This window comes from Pteropus vampyrus, unplaced genomic scaffold (assembly GCF_000151845.1).
Source record: "Pteropus vampyrus isolate Shadow unplaced genomic scaffold, Pvam_2.0 Scaffold49, whole genome shotgun sequence".
Lineage (NCBI taxonomy): Eukaryota > Metazoa > Chordata > Mammalia > Chiroptera > Pteropodidae > Pteropus > Pteropus vampyrus.
Window position 1 is genome coordinate 2,843,984 of NW_011888830.1, and position 16,223 is coordinate 2,860,206.

Sequence of the window (16,223 nt, forward strand, 5' to 3'; positions counted from 1 at the left end):
TTTGGTGATGGATGCTAACTACACTTAATGTAACCATATTCGCATATATTTACAACATTCGCATATATGAAATCTTTATGTTGTACGCCTAGAACTAATATATTGTTATATGTCAGTTATGTCTCAATTTTAAAATAAATAAATGCACATTAAAAACATCTTATATAGAAGGAGCTCAATAACTAATTGGAGCTCATGATGGGGGCTACATAGGCAACCAGACTCTAGTGGGGTTGCAACAAGCAAAAGGAAATGATGTAAAGTATTGGGGTGGAGGAAAACCAAGACCAAAACCAAGACCAAAACCAATCCTGGATTTTGCCTAAGGCTGACCTTGGTTGCATGCATATTCTGGCATCTCTTTCTCCCATGGTTTCCATAGCATGGTTTGAGGTTAAGGTGGAGGAGCGTGCTGTGTGCATTTCTGTCTCATCTTGAATTTCACAAAGCAGTTCATTCTGCAGGACCTGCCCAACACAGGCTGTGTGGCCTGAGCAGATGATCAGCTTCATTCCACAGACAAGTGCAAAACTTGGTTCTGATTCAGGGTTGAGACTAGGCACAATTAGAGTAGGTCTGTCAGTCTTGTTTAGTAAATAAGAGACCAAAGAAATGCAACCAGCCACTTCAAAGAACTTGTCCTGTGGTCGGCAGCCATAGATGGCACATCATTTACAGTTAAGAATGTTCAAATTAACATGTGTCAGTATCAGCTCAAATCAGCTGTACAAAAGTTTGCCCTTGCCCAGGGCAGCCCACCCACCCAGAAATGCCATTCTTGCTGTGCACAAAGGGTGCCAAATGTTCTTATTCCTTCCAGCTGTCCCTGCTGACCTAATCACCTAGGAAGTACACTCCAGCAGTGTCTACAAGCCCTCTTCTGCCGGTCAATGAAGAACGGATAGGTGCACTTTTAAACCAGAAGTTATATCCTGTACCAGTCGTACATCATTGGCCCCAGTAATCAGGATTGCAAGTTAGGGAAATTTAGACTAATAGCATAATGAAAGCTATAAAACAACAACAACAACAACAACACAGTGTCACATGAATAAAAGTGAGTGGACACTTTATGTTAAAAAAAAAAAAAGCTTTTTAAAATTTAATCCTCAAAATTTCTTGTCTTTTTGAGAATTGAGTTTTTAACCTTTTCTTCATATATTCCTGCACAGTCTGAAGATCTCATTGATCTTAATTTGAACCCACTGGGTTAGATCATGCTAAACAAATCTACATTAGACTAAGTGCCTGTGACTAAGTGAAAGTGCTATGAAATGAGGGGTTTGGACCATCTAAGATCACTTTCAGCTCTTAAGCTTTTGTCAGTTCCGTTGCTGCAGCTTCCTGGCTCACCTAAAGGCTCTTCAGAGTAGCAAACGAGTGCCTTTGAAAATACCGGACTCTTGAATACACATGTCTTGTACTCTGGAAAGTGGTTTTATTTGGTCTCAAGAATATGTACATATCATGGCCAAAACATCAATACTACTGAGATAGCAACTCGAAGCCCATAACTTTGTTTATGGCTAGCACATTGTTTTTACATTGCTGACGGTTAATACAAGAGTTTCAGTATATTTTATATTAGGTGATATCACAAAATTACCATGTCAGAAAAGTAAATTTGATCTTTTATTGTACATCTAAAAAACCATCCCCATTGAAGTTTTGACAAATGAAGCTTTCTGTATTTACAGAATAAACATCGAAGTTTTTTTCTTAATTCATATATCTGAGGCAGTTTTATTTCCTTATACAAATTTTTAAAAACAATCATTTATTATAGGCCATGGTTGGAGCTGGAGAGTGGAGGTGATAGTCTAGAGTAGAGATTGGCAAACGGTGGCCTGCAGGCCAAACCCATCTCAGCACCTGTTTTTGTAAAAAATATTATGGAAACAATACCACACTCAGTTCTCATCTTGTCTGTGTCTGCTTTCACAATGCAACACTGGAGTTGAGTAATTATGAAAAAGACTGTATGGTCCATAAAGCCTAAAATATTTACTATTTAAAGATTTGCCTTTACAGACGAAGGTTGCTGTCTCCTGGTCTGAGCAGTGCTGTACAGTAGAACTCTGTGTCTTGGTGGGAATGCTCTTTCTGTGCCTGCACTGTCACCCATGGTGACCTCTGTCTGCCTATCGTGCACTTGAACTGTGGCTAGTGAGACCGAGGAACTGACTTTTAAATTTTGTTTAATTTTAATCTACATTTAAAATTAAATAGTCACATGTGGCTAGAGATTATTAGACAGTGCTGTCTAGAGATTTGAAGATAGGGGACATGTGGTTACAGATTGCTAAGTGTTTTGTATTGAACTCGGTGGAACAGAAACTGTGTAACTCTTGTGATGACAAATGAATGCTTACACCTATCGTTGTAATGTTTTCAAAGTTCTCTGTGATTTCAGGTACTTCACATGTCCCGTTTTTTTTCTCTGCAGTGAGGAAGAACTGCCCTATCATAATGCAGCTGTGGAACGGGTAAGGCCAGCTCTGCACTTACTTAACAGTTACGGACGAATTGTGTTTGTCAGGAAAATAAAACCCACTGCCTTTATGACTTTGAGTGCCATATTAAATGTAAATGAGGAAGTCACTATTAGAATTTGACCCTAAATATGTCACTGTGAGAAAGGAGTGAAATTAATGGTAAAGTAATTTTAGGAGACATTTGTTGGAGCTTCTGCTAGGTACTTGAGGAAAGGACAGGTAGCACTTCGGGAGAAGGCCTGCATTCGGGACAGGTGGTTCTCAGCCTAGGTGCGCTCCCGAGGCGGGGTCTCCAGAGAGCTCGGCTGCTGGGGACCCACCGCAGTCTGTGAGCCAGCCTTCCTGCGGGGGAGCCTGGGCAGGTGATCCGTAAGAGCTTCACAAGTGATCCTCTTGCCCCTGTGGCTAATAAAGTGTCCTTCTAGAGAGGCGGCTCTTTGGAACACAGCTGTTCCATGAGGTTTTAATCAGCTTTCCCACACTCAACAGCAACCAAGTTAGTTTGCTGTAGTCAAAAAAGGATACTTGGAGAAGTCATATATGTTAAACCTGTCACCTTTTTTGGTAGCCCGTTTCCCATCTCTTCACTGTAGTTGTCTGGGGAGCTGGTTCCACGGCTGGGTATGCATGAGAACTGGGGACTGAAGGTTTTAAAGTTACTCAGAATCTCCCCCTGTCCCTTCTCTATTTTTTTTCTGTACTGAAAATAAATTTTAGAATGAGAGGGAGGCTATTGCTTGTGATTATCTCAGTTTGTTTATATTTGATGGGGAAGGAGGCTGAGTTTCAGATAATAGAGATAAAATTAGAACTGGAATTTTAAAAATCTTCTAGAAACTTTCTAAAATCAAATTTTCTTAAGATAAAAAACCGTAGCATAACTTTGAGATGTAAACAAAATTGCCATTTTACATGTATAAAAACCCCTGTAGGTACCGCCTGCAATTGAATTCTCTTGTAAATGCCTGATTTTCTCTGTGTCATCAACATTGATGTTTTGGCAAAAGAATTTCTTTTAGTAGCTGCATTACTGCGTTGTGCTGGACTAAGTGCTGCCTAGAATATTAGGATCAATTAAGACATAGTTTCTGCCTTGGGCATGCTCGCTGTGCTCAGGGACCGAGGTAGCTCAAGCGAGGCGATGTGTGGGAGGTTATTGGTGGCTTTCGGGAGCACAGTATTAGTGAAATGAGATGGTAGTGCTGTGGTGGGGAAGGCAGCTTCCCATGGCTAAGGAATGAATGATAAGGAAGTGATGATAACAGTGACCACTTTCTAAATTCTGCCTCTGATGAATTTCTACCAGTCTTCTTTGAAATGGGAGCATAAGGATTTGTTTGCATTCTCTGACCATTCTCTCTCTTGTCTAATACCCTGATTTCACTAATCCTTGGACCCCGCTGATACCACCACTGTTTTATTATCCCTCAGCACACTGACGTCGTCATTTTTCTCTCTTCCCAGCTCAGACTGGAACGGCACAGTCACTCGCATATACCTACACCTCCCCTCACCTCTCTCGCCTCTTCTGGGCTAATCTACAGCCCTAGTGAAAGCCAGCTTTTTGCTGCTGCAGTGCCTGCCCCTGCAGGACTAAGTGCAACTAGGAAAAGACTCACACTGATGCCCACTGGTTTACCTTTAATTCATGGCCGCAACCTCAGGAGCATGAGCGCTACGTGGAAATCCTCCCATCTCTCCTGAGTGAATGTCTGCTCCCGTTTTAACCACTGCAACCTTTTCTTCTCTCCTCGACCTCCAGCACCTTCTTCTCCATCCTCAGCTAATGTTCTTGTGTCTTATTTCTTATAAGAATAGAAGCAATCAGAAGAGCTTCCACAGGCTTTCATAGCCGCATCTACCCACCTGTCGTCATCTGTGCCCAAAGCTCTACTTCCTGTGCATACGGATGCTGCTTGTTCAGGGTCATTCTTCTCTCTCCTGAAGTCTTTTTCTTTCTACTTGACTGTTCCCAATCAGAGTAAAATCTGTTCTCATTCCCATTTTGAAAAAAAGCAAACCAATCTTTTGACCCCACTTCCACCTCAGCTACTGCCCGGATTCCTTACCGCGTGCTCTGTTGCCCTAACTCGTGAAAGAGGTGCCTGTGTACTCTTTTCCATTTCTTTCCTGCAATTCTTCCTTGGTCTCTAGTTACCTCTCTGCTGTTACATTGGGTAGTCGGTTCCCAATCTTCCCCTTGATCTGCCCGCAGCATTTGACCTGGTTCGTTCCTGTCTCGTTCTTACACTTTCTCCATTCTTGGCCTTCAGAACTCAATACTCTCCTCACCTTCTTTCCTCACTGGCTGCTCATCCTCAGTTTGCTCTGCATGTTCTTTGTCATCTCCTTGATCTCTACACTTTGGGGTGTCCCATGGCTCTGGCCTTGAACTTCTCTTTCCTGTCTGTATTTCTTCCATGGTAATCTCATCTAGTCTTTTGCTGTTAAATGCCAGCTGCGTGTTGATGACTTGGCTCCCTGAACCCTAGACTTGTGTATTTGTGTATATATATTCACTATGTAGACTTAGATGTCTGACTTAATGTATACACTTGGATGTCTAAGAAATGTTCAAACTGAGGTTTCTGTTATTCTCTTCAAATCCATCCTGTTAGCAGACTTCCCCGTCTCAGTAAATGGGAATGCCACTCTTCTAGTTGTTCACCCTAAATAGGCTGCAGTTATACGTGAAAACTTCTGAGTTACTTCCGACTTTCTTTCCTTCATACCCCACGTTTCTTCTGTTAGCAGTCCTGTGAACTCTGCCTTCCCAATGTATTCAGAATCCAATGACGCCTCACCAGCTCTGCTTCTGCCACCTGGGCCACAGAAACCTCTCTTCCAGAGCCTCCAGCTCCCTGCGCTGCCATTGACCCCTCTCTCCCCGCTCTTATCTGTTCACCAAAAGAGCCAGTGATCCTGTTAAAATAAGTAAGATCATGTTGTTCCCTAATCGCAACATTGTGGTGGCGCCTCATCTTATCCACAGTAAGAGGGAGAGCCCTTAGAATGACCTGCAAAGCCCTGCGTGACCTGGTTTCTGTTAAGTCTCTCATCTTATCTCCTGCTTTCTCTTGCTCACGCCCTGGCCTCCGTAGTGCTTCTCGGGCATGCCGGCCGTACTCCCTCTTCCAGGCCCTTGCCCTGGCTGCTTTCTTTCTTGTGCTCTTCCCCCTGATAGTGACAAATCTCAGTTCCTTCATGTATTTACTGACATGTCCCCTTCAGAAAAACACCCTCTCTGGCCATCATATCTAAAATTGGGAACCGAGAGGTTATGATTAATTACTCCTTTCCCTCCTTTATTGTTCTCTGTAGCACTTAACATTATTTCACACTAAGTATTTTACTTATTTTACTTATTTTTGTTTGTTTGTTTGCCCGTTTCCTCGCTAGGATGTACTCTCTATGAGGGAGTTTTACCTGCTTTGTTCATTGCTGTATCCCCAGAACCTCAAGCAGTTGTACTTAGTATGTGTGCACTAAATGGTGGTTGAATGAATGACCAAATAGATGTAATGAGTGCATTAGAACTAAATATGTTGATTTAAAGACTGGCAGAGATTGTCCTTTTGAGCATTAAATGTGTTTTGTTTGAGAAATCAGAGAAGAATTGAAAGGTGTAACAAAAGTTATCCATATTTGGCAAAATGTAAATCTGGCGACTCAATATTGACTTCTCTCTCCATTGTCCTGAAAGTCCAGCAGTCTGGGAACCAGTGTGATATAGAGGATTCAAGAAATGAGACAATGAAGAAAAGAAGAAATATAAGAAAAAAGCTAGTAGAGGGATGCTAACAAATTTTTTATTTGTTTTTTAAAGATATTTGCCTGTGCAATAAAAGGTCTGCTACATAGTGCAATCAAGCTTATAGTTAATTGGTTGTTTGAAGAGTTTAATATAATAGGAAGTCACTAAAAAAGTGACCTACATACACCGTAATGGTTTAACATGAGACACAGTTTTACATTCCTTTGCCAGTCTTTTCTTGGGAGAGGAGCAGGATTCCGAGGCTGCTGATTGAGATTCCATTATGCCTTTCATACATAAGCTGCACTCATATTGCATGGTCTGCCTTTTACAGTTTTGGTTTCTTTAAACTAGAATGAGAACTTAGACACATGCAAAGCAGTATAAGGCTAGAAATTTTTTAGTTTATCAAGATTTCTCCCAATTTTTCTGGTTTAACTTTAGTTTATGTATTCTTCAGTGACTGCCAAACTCTGGCCATTTCTAGGAAACTAATAAATTCTACATGTATGACTTCATTGAATAAAATCAGTGGAATGATAGCCTTGCTGAAATCTACAAGTGTTTATTAATCTTTACAAAGCATACACACGAAGCATGCACTTCTTGTCATTTGGGAAGACTTGTGCACTAATGCAGTCAAGTAATCATGGCTTTTGTTCCAGGTTTGCCAGTGTATTATTTTACATAAAGCGGTTCTCTGTTTAAAACAAGGATAGTAGTAGGCAGTCCCTTATAAGAGGATTAGTGTTGATATTTGCAAAGTGCTGTGGGTTCCCCCAAACAGGCATTTATAACAAATAAACATAACAAATATCTTATTATGTTTACTCTGCAGAGAATAATATTAATAATGGATCATATTGTTTCTTTCAGCTTATTGATGTTTTTAATAAGGAGGAAAGGATATGTAAAAAAAAAAACCTATGAATTTTTATGGATTCAGCCATTCTTGTATGTGGCACAATATCTTGCATGGCTTACAAACTAATTGGAGCCCATTTATATCTTTCAGAACTATATTTTAATTTTCTGTGGTTGGAAATATTACTCAAAATATATGACCGATAGACTTTTTCAGTGTTACTTTTGTCAAAACTGGACGCTTTCCTTCTTGTACTTCTTGTCCAATCCTGACCTCTGCTGGTGAGGTCTAGGTGTGCGTGGCTCTGGTCAACTTCACCGTCGGTCATGCATCCTAACATTCTGATAGGAGAGACAAAAAAAGCAACTGAAGACTTGAACTTAAAGTTCTAAGATGTCTTATTCTAGAGGAGAAGGCTAGTTAATATCCATCCATGCATTTTGTGTATGTTTAGCCTTTATGTGATTATTAATCATGTTAATAGTAGGAAGAGTCTTGGACTAGATAGAAGTTAATGCTATGCATGATCAACAGTTGTTCTTTTTTCTTTCTTTTTTTTAAATTAAATTTATTAGAGTGACATTTGTTAGTAAGATTATATAAGTTTCAAGTGTACAATATTATATTATATCATCTGTATATTGCATTGTGTGCTCATCACCCAAAGTTTAGTCTCCTGTCACCATCTATTTGACCCCTTTACCCTCTTTTAGACAGTTGTTAAGTACATGCTAGTCCTCCATAGGGTTAAAAATATAGTCTCAGCTCACTGAGGTTGAGAAGAAACAAAGAAGATATTGGTCCCAGTTTTAATCCTTACACTCCCTTGCCCCAATAGGAGGGGCCAGTCCTTACTCAGGGGGGGACAGCAATTTAAAACAACCAAGTATCAGATCGCACATTTCAAACGGAAGATCAGTTCTTTCCTGAAAACAGCTCCTGGGAAGAAAAGTACACAACATACCAATTTGTAGTCAGTGGAAGTAATGGAGAGACAGAAAAGGGAGTATTGGATAGAGATTAAGACTTCTATGTCATTTTCCTTTTGATATATGTTGTTCTGACTTTCTCAGGAAAGAATTGTCTTCTAGTAGGATCTCCCATATGATTTTAAAAATTGCAGTGATGCACATATCTAGTACCCAGATCTTAGTTCTTGAATACCATTGCCATGAAAAAGAGCCACTGTTTCGGAAAGAAATGGCTAGTGAAGGTCTATGTAGAAAAATTATAAAGTGAATCTCAATTATTTTGTGCCAGAAAGGGTATGTCTCAAGGATCCACTTGAAGAGAGAGATCTTCAGCCAAATAAGAGGCAGTTCTACCAAATTTGGGACAATTTTAGCTTCAAAAAGAATGATGATAAAAGATTATAGTATTATAACATTGATAGAATAATTCTTTGTACTATAGTGATATGAAAAGGTGGGGAGGAGCTAGAAAGGAAAAACATTTTAATAAAAAAGTCACTTAATAATATAGAAGGAATCATAGAATTATAAAAAAATACATCATTTCACCATCATCAGAATCAGAACTGATTCAGACAGGCATGTGGATGATAAGATCACTGAATAGAGTTGTTAAGGAAAAGAGTGTCCACATCGTCTCAAAGTGCACCACACAGATTACTTATTAGTTATAAAAGAGGAGTTCTCTGTTACTTAATGGAGAAATTGGAAAAATACCACTTAATCAATGGATCAAATGTTACATCATTGATAGTGGTACAGATCGACATGATATGTCTCTGGGTGCGATGCAATGGGAAAGATACAACATCACCTGTGTAATATTCCTGTCAAAATGTAAGAGAAATGATCAGACTGATCCAGATAGTGTGGCTTGGACTCTTCAAAAAATGTCAGTGTCACGAAAGACAGAAAAAGGCCAGAGGACTGTTCCAGAGCAAAGGGAAGTAAAGAGATGGGCCAGTAGGCGCAGCGCTTGACCCATGATTAGATTTTGAGTCTCCCCATCCAACCCACAGACAAACAGCTATGAAGGACACTTTTACAGCAGGTGTGGAATTTGGGATATGGATTGTTTATTAGGTAATAATGAAGGTAGTCATAAACTAGTTTTAAGTTTTTTCGGTGCAATAGTGGTACTCTGATTATATATGAAATATGATTTTATTTGTGGGTTGATACATACTCAAACTTTTTGGAGATGAAATATTCATGATGTCTGTGATTTTCTAACAGATCAGCCAAAACACAAAAAGTAAAAACAGAAACCACCCCAATATAAATAGATGAAATGAGGCAAAATGTAATAATCGGTAGATTTGCTAAAGTATGTATAAGTATATGGTGTACTGTTCTTCCAGCTTTTCTGTGGGTTTGAAATATTTCAGAATAAAAATTGAAAAGTAAGATGTCTGTGTATAAAGGCAACACTGTTATTTTATATCATTTTTGTATAGACATCTAACATTAGTAGTTCTGCCTTTGGCAGCACTTTGAACAGTGTTAACAGCATGGAAGAATGATATCATTTCTATCATTATGCTACATAAGAGATACTATTATAACTCACTTCTGGTTACTTCAGTATTATAATGATTGAACTGCTATCAAAACTATTTATGATTTTGGTGTGTCCATTTATATTCATTCTTCTTACCCCTTCTACCTCCAGAACCACAGAATACTATTAATTGCTTCACGATGTCGTTTACTTGTCTTTCTTTACTCATGTAAATTATGTATAACTTTAAAATGTTTATTGAACTTTTCTTATATACCAGCCGCAGTTTTAGGTGATGAAAGTAGAAGAGGAATATATGATATGGTTCCTGTACCCAGGAGTTCATACTTTAATATTAATAATATGACTTAAGCCAGCTAAAATGTAGGTGTTAGATACTGTAACAATAATAATAATTCTCATTTTATAGAGAAGGAAACAAAGATATGGAAAGGTTAAGTAACTTGCCCTAAATGAAACAAATAAGAAGCAGTAAGACTCAGATTTGAACCCAGAACAACCGAGTCCTTAGTCAACACTATGAAATGCTAAGCAAGCAGTTAATTTTGCTTGGGGCGTGAAGGCATTTGGAAGGTTCCAGACCGCTGAAATTTGTCTGAGTCTTGAGAAGAGTGCATAGGATTTTGCCAAATGGTGATGAGGAAGAGCATCACAGGCAGATGAATAGCAAACATTGGTCAAAGAGGCATGAAGATACATTGTGTTTTGGGAATGACAAATAATTCAGTGCGGCTAAATCATAAAAGTAGCAGGAAGTGAAACTGGAAGGTGAGTTAGGGCTATATTGTGAAGGGCCATCCATATAGAAGTTGGAACTTTATTTGTAGATAATGGGTAGCCATTAAGGGATTTTTAATTGGAATGCATTTTAAAACTTGTGATAGCAATGTGGAGGATGGATTGAAGAGTCAGGGCTACTCATAAGGAGTTACTGATTCCATCTAGGAATTAGGATTGCCTAAACTAGGGCTGAGGGCATGATGGAAGCAAGAGACATGGATGGGACCAGCAGAATATACTTTGGATATGAGAAGGAAGATAAAATGAAGACTGGAAACAACTGAAGGTTCTAGTTGTATTGACTTAGTGGGCTGTGATGCTGTTGATTTGTGTTAGGGAAGAGAAGGATAATAGCAGCATGGTTAGGGAGATGGTTTTGGATATGCTGAGTTTGTTGAAACTTGTGGTTTGAAATTCTAACTTGGCTGTTGTATTCTAGTTTGTGTTGGTGTTATTGAGTCGATGGCAAGATGATTTCCTTAACCTGTTTTTCTAGAGCACATAAGTTCACATTTATTGCATGTGTTTTCAGTTACTTCTTGTGTTAGAATAAGTTCTAAAATAGTCAACTGTAGCATGTTTGGTGATAAAGTATATTTTATCCATGAATTATAATAGATTCATAAGTCAGGGGGAAAAGACATTAATATGCATTCAAGGCTTGTATAGATGAGCAGATGGTATCATGGAGTTAACATTTAAACCTGATTAAGCTACTGATAGATAATTTTTAAAATCTGTGGCCTGGGAGTTTTTCCCAAGTGTATCATTTTTGTTTTTTGCTATAGGGGAAAGAACAGCATACTTAATGATTCTTAAAATTGTGTGTATGTGTTTTGTCTTCACATGTGAGAATTTGTAGCATTTAAAATAATTTATATATATGATAAGCATTAGAATACCAAAGTGTGCCATTACAAAAGAGAATAACTACTTCTTAAAGTGATTAACTGATAATTCATAATCATAAAAATGAAAGGTAGCGAGACCTAGGCTAGATCTCAGCAGGGCTGTTCATGGCAAAGTGTATATTGTTATACTCGTGGGTTGGCTTGAATTATTTGATTCTTTCCTGTTGGTGGAGAAAAGGATTATGCTTTCAAGAAGTCAAGGGAGGAAGTGCAGAAAAACGAGAAAAAAAAAAACCCCACCAAATTGCAGCTTAGATCAATCTTAATTTTTCATAGCTTGGCCTTCTCTGAAGTCACATTTAGCAAGAACATTAATTAGATTTCAGTGCCCTACTGAGTTTTAAAATTAAACATATTTCTGGAACCATCTGCAACATTTTATCACTAATAATATGCTGAAGAATATGCTTAGTCTTTTGAAAAATGAGAACTATAACAGAATATCTTTTGCTCACGAGCGATCATTTATTATGAAAACCTCATCAAAATTTTTATAAAGAGTTAAGAAGTAATTAAAAAGAGTTTTAAGAATATGCCTAAAAATAAAATTCTGTAAAAATTTTTTTATTGGTGGAATCCTTTCCTAAATTCAGAGTTTTCTTTGAGATTTTACACCTCTTTTAAATCTAAAAAATATCGATGATGGGCATATCATCTGCCTGTTTGAGGCTGGATTGAAGATAGTAAGGAGCGACTGCTTTCATCCAGAAAAGTGTTTGCCTCAACTAGAGCAGGGACGTGGTGGAGACAAAAGGCATAAGATAAGGGGCTCAGAGTGTGGGTCCTAAAGCTTTGAACCCCTCTTCAAACTTGAACTTACTGGATAGGGGAATTTGGGCAAGTCACTTAACCCCTTTTTACCTCTGTTTCCTTATCTGTAAAATAAAGATGTCTGTACGTACTTCATAGGGTTGTAGTGACTATACATTTTGAGCATAAAATATATCCTCAGAAGAATTTTCTTTCCTATGTAGTCTTCTGTTTCCACTGCGTTTTATTCGGATGCTTATTAAACTTACAGAGGCCTCCAGAAAAGAAAATGTGAGGATTGAGGAGAATTAACAAATAGCAGAATGTCAGCTCACTTATAAGAACAAATTATGCTGGGTTTTGTTCTCATGAAAATGAAATCATTAACTAGATGCCTCCTCTGTGCCCAGGACTGTTCCGAGCAGTAGGGAAATGCGCACATCCTAGCCATTCTGGATGGAGCGGAGTAGTTAGGGGAGAATGTGGGTTGGGTGGGCAGCAGCCGTGGGCATCCTGGTGTGAACCCCGGAAGGAGACAGACTTACCTGGTCACGGGCAGAGGTCACCACAGACTTCTTGGCTGAGCAGGGTGTTTTTTCTTGCCTGAAAGGATGGAGTACAAATGTGCTTTCTGAGAGTTGTCGGGCTCCCAAGAAAAGGGACCGAGGGCCATATGCCCAGTTCTTTTTCTAAATACGCTAGTCATGTAAGTCACTCTCTCACCTTAGGAGAGAGTGAGATATTGGACAGCAGGCCCAGTTCCTTGAGAGGACAATATCCCTCTCCTAGCAACCAAAGAAGTGAGGAGGGAGCATTTTCTGTAGCTCCCTACAGTTCCCCAGCTTTGCCCAAATCCCAAGGTATTGTGACATACAAGATGTTTTCAGCCTCATCTGATACTGTTTTTTTTAGCCCTTTACAGTGCTGAATTATCTACCTATGCGTCTTAGAATATTCTTTCCCACATTCTTTCCCACTGGATAGAAATCTTCAGTTCTTCACATGGGGCTCATCTCCCCTAACATCCTTGGTGGATTTGACTTCTTCCACCATGACCCTGTCTGTTCCTATGTTGTAGCACGTGTCACCATGCTGTAATTTCCATGTCAGTTTTCCTTAGCAAATGGTGAACTTTCTTTTTAGGGCAGCAACTATTACTTATTTTTGTATAATTTTTCAGTGGCATAGTGCTAATTATATATTAATCACTCCACAAATCAATAAATGCCCAATTCTCCTTTTTAAAAATACCCAACTCTGTCACTGAAAACATTAAGATGAAAGGATTCAGTAAAATGTGGGTAAAAGAGAATGTAATTTTGAAGTTGTGTTTTTGTTGCTTCATAAAAGACATTTTAAAATATTTTAAAATTTCCTTTAGGCTTAAATTTCAGTGATTAGTTTAAATGTGTTGGAAAATTTAAACAATTCTTTTCTCTTTACCTATCCCAGTGGAGTGCCCCTATATATCTTAACTTTAGCTACGGAATGCTATTGATACAAAAATAAAATTATTGAACTTTTAAAAAGTTAGATAGGATATTTGCTATCTAATATAGCATAACCTTTTTCATATTCCTTTTTTTAGCAGCATTTTCTTTGACATATTTTTGTAATTTGTAAATAATGAAGCCTTGACGAACAAACAGTAACAATGAATTTCCATTTTATTTTAGCAAAAGCACCTGGAAATTGAAAGAACTACTAAATGGTTGAAAATGCTAAAAGGATGGGAAAAATACAAGAACACTGAAAAGGTAATTAAAAATAATGTTACTTCCTAATGAAACTATACAAGTTCAATGTAGATTTTCCCAGTAAAAGTTTCTCTTTATGAGTATTACTTTCATACTCTTTTTTTAAAAAAGAACTTTAATTGAGTGGAATGCCTCAAATTTGGAGTCTTTGTGTTATAACAGAATATCCAGTTTAAATTGGTTTCAAAAATTAAGAGGATGTATTGGGTGGTCCAGAGGTAGGATGGGTTTCAGAAGTGATTTAATTCAGCTGCTCAGTTACGTTGCCTGTGACTCAATTTCAAACTTTCCACCTCTCTTCTTTGCCTTCTGCAGTGTCAGCTTCACCTTGAGGGTGGCTTGCTTCCCTTTGGAATCAAAATCATTGCAGTAGTTCCAGGCTTCATCTTCATGTGTCACACTGCTCCTTGAAGCAGGAACAGTCTCCTTTTCCAGAAGCTTCTAGCAAACCTCTCCTTAAATCTTTTTGCCCTGCTTTGAGTTTGTGCTTAGTTTTAAATCAATTAAAAAAAAACCACACACATGTATTAATATCACCACCAATCTCATCAGAAAAGTCTTCAAATATTGGTTAACTGTGAAGTTCATGAAGTTCATGAACTGTGGAGGTTTTCCAAAATTCTGATTTTTTTCTTGAAAGGTGCTACTGATATTGTCAGTAGCACCAAATGCTATCAGTGATTTTCCTAAAGAGACAGTCTTACTTCATTTATTTTTGAGAAAATGTTAAACACCCATATCTGAACAACCATAGTTAGTTAATCAGTCATTCTTTCAAGTGATAAGGTGTTCCATGAAAAAGGGGTTGGTTGGGATCATGATTCAAACAATTTCATAAATGCTTTTTCTTGAGGCCAGCACTGTACTTGGGCACGCAGCAAAGTGCTCCGTGCGTATGGCGCCTGCCGTCACTCGGCATGTCAATAAGACATGCATTTGAGAGCTGAGAGTTTATAAAATGGAGCCTCCTGCTTCATCTTAAACTGATGTTTCAGACCGAGCGTGAAGAGGGCAGGGGCCACTAGCACAGCACCACCACTACCGTGGTTTGCCTCAAGTGCCCAGTTTTATGGCCATTGTTTTTCTGCTGTCCGTGCAGAAGTCAGCATAGTGAAAAAGACAGCCAGCATCTTAGCAGTATTATGAGAACAGCTTTGACCTCATAGAACATGCTTCGAGAACTGCTGACATTTAAGCTTCAGTTTCCTCATCTATAAAAAGTGGATAATCATACCCATTTCAAAGGGAGGAAGAGCGAACGGACTAATGCATGTAAAGCACTCAGTACGCACCTTGCGGATAAAAAGCATTCAGTAAGTGTTAGCTGCTGCCATCGTTTTTTTGAAGGGAGATTAGACAATAAAAATATTTTAAGAAAGAAATCCTCCCATAATTCTACCGCAAAACACAACTGGGTTAACTGGTAGGATTTCTATTTCCTCACACTTTTTTGTGAGTGTAATATTTTTTTCTTTTTTACATATAAATTGTATGTCAGCATTTGCCAATAAGAATTCCAGGGAAAGAAATCAGTTCATTAAATTCTAGCATTATTACATAGAAGCAGAATTGCCTAATGGCTAAACAACTGATGCTGGACCAACTGTCCTGGGTTCAGTCCCTAGCTCTGCCACTTTACTAGATGTGTGACCTGGGGGAAGGTATTTTACCTTTTTTTCTGGCTTAGTTTGCTCATCTGTAAAATACGGATGATAATAATAGCACCTACCCCCCAGAGTTGTTTTGAGGATTAAATGTTAATTCATGTAAAGCACATAGAATAGTGCCTGACCCTTAGTATTCAGTCAGTAAATGTTGCTTTTTATTATATGAGGAAAGGGCTCTCTGGTTAAGTACAAATGGGAAAACCAGAGCTAATAATAGTTAAGCAAGGGTTCTTTGCTACAGGGTTCCGGAGAGTCTTAAATAGTATAACGTGTGGCAGGGATTTTTAAGAGGGGCCTTAAATTGCATGGAACTTACTGAACCGTGGAAATCTTTCTGTCATGGGGTATGTCACAGGACTAATATCACTTTTCTCTGTGAGCATCCTAAGTATCCTTATTTAAAGTCTGTTAGACTCTTATTTTATTTTCATCAGGAGTGAGTTCATTTTTTTGTTGCTAATTTTATTATCCGTGTGTTTTAGCATTACATTGGAAGTCAAGATGTTTTAAAGATGAATCGGTTTAAAGAAGAACGTTAGTTACACCTGTGCTCTTGTTTCACATTTTGTTGTCTCTCAGACTGGCCTGCAGCTGACAACCACTTTACCTTCTGTCTTTGTGGAAAGATCACTCACGTGGTAATTACAGGGCAAATTTGAGTGCATCGCACCCACACTTCATCTCACATTCAGCCTAATAAAATATTTGTAGAGTTCTGTGGCTTTATGTTCTTGTCTAGTGTACACATATC

General features: G+C 38.5%; 1 protein-coding gene across 2 annotated transcripts in view; it reads left to right on the forward strand.

The window, feature by feature from the left end:
- USP6NL (USP6 N-terminal like) overlaps positions 1-16,223 on the forward strand; it is a 148,852-nt gene that overhangs the window by 86,861 nt on the left and 45,768 nt on the right. For both annotated transcript variants that reach the window (XM_023530353.1, XM_011359640.2), the window contains 2 exons: positions 2,447-2,486; positions 13,725-13,805. In XM_023530353.1, coding sequence (XP_023386121.1) covers positions 2,447-2,486; positions 13,725-13,805 — 121 coding nt within the window. The remainder of the gene's footprint in view (positions 1-2,446; positions 2,487-13,724; positions 13,806-16,223) is intronic.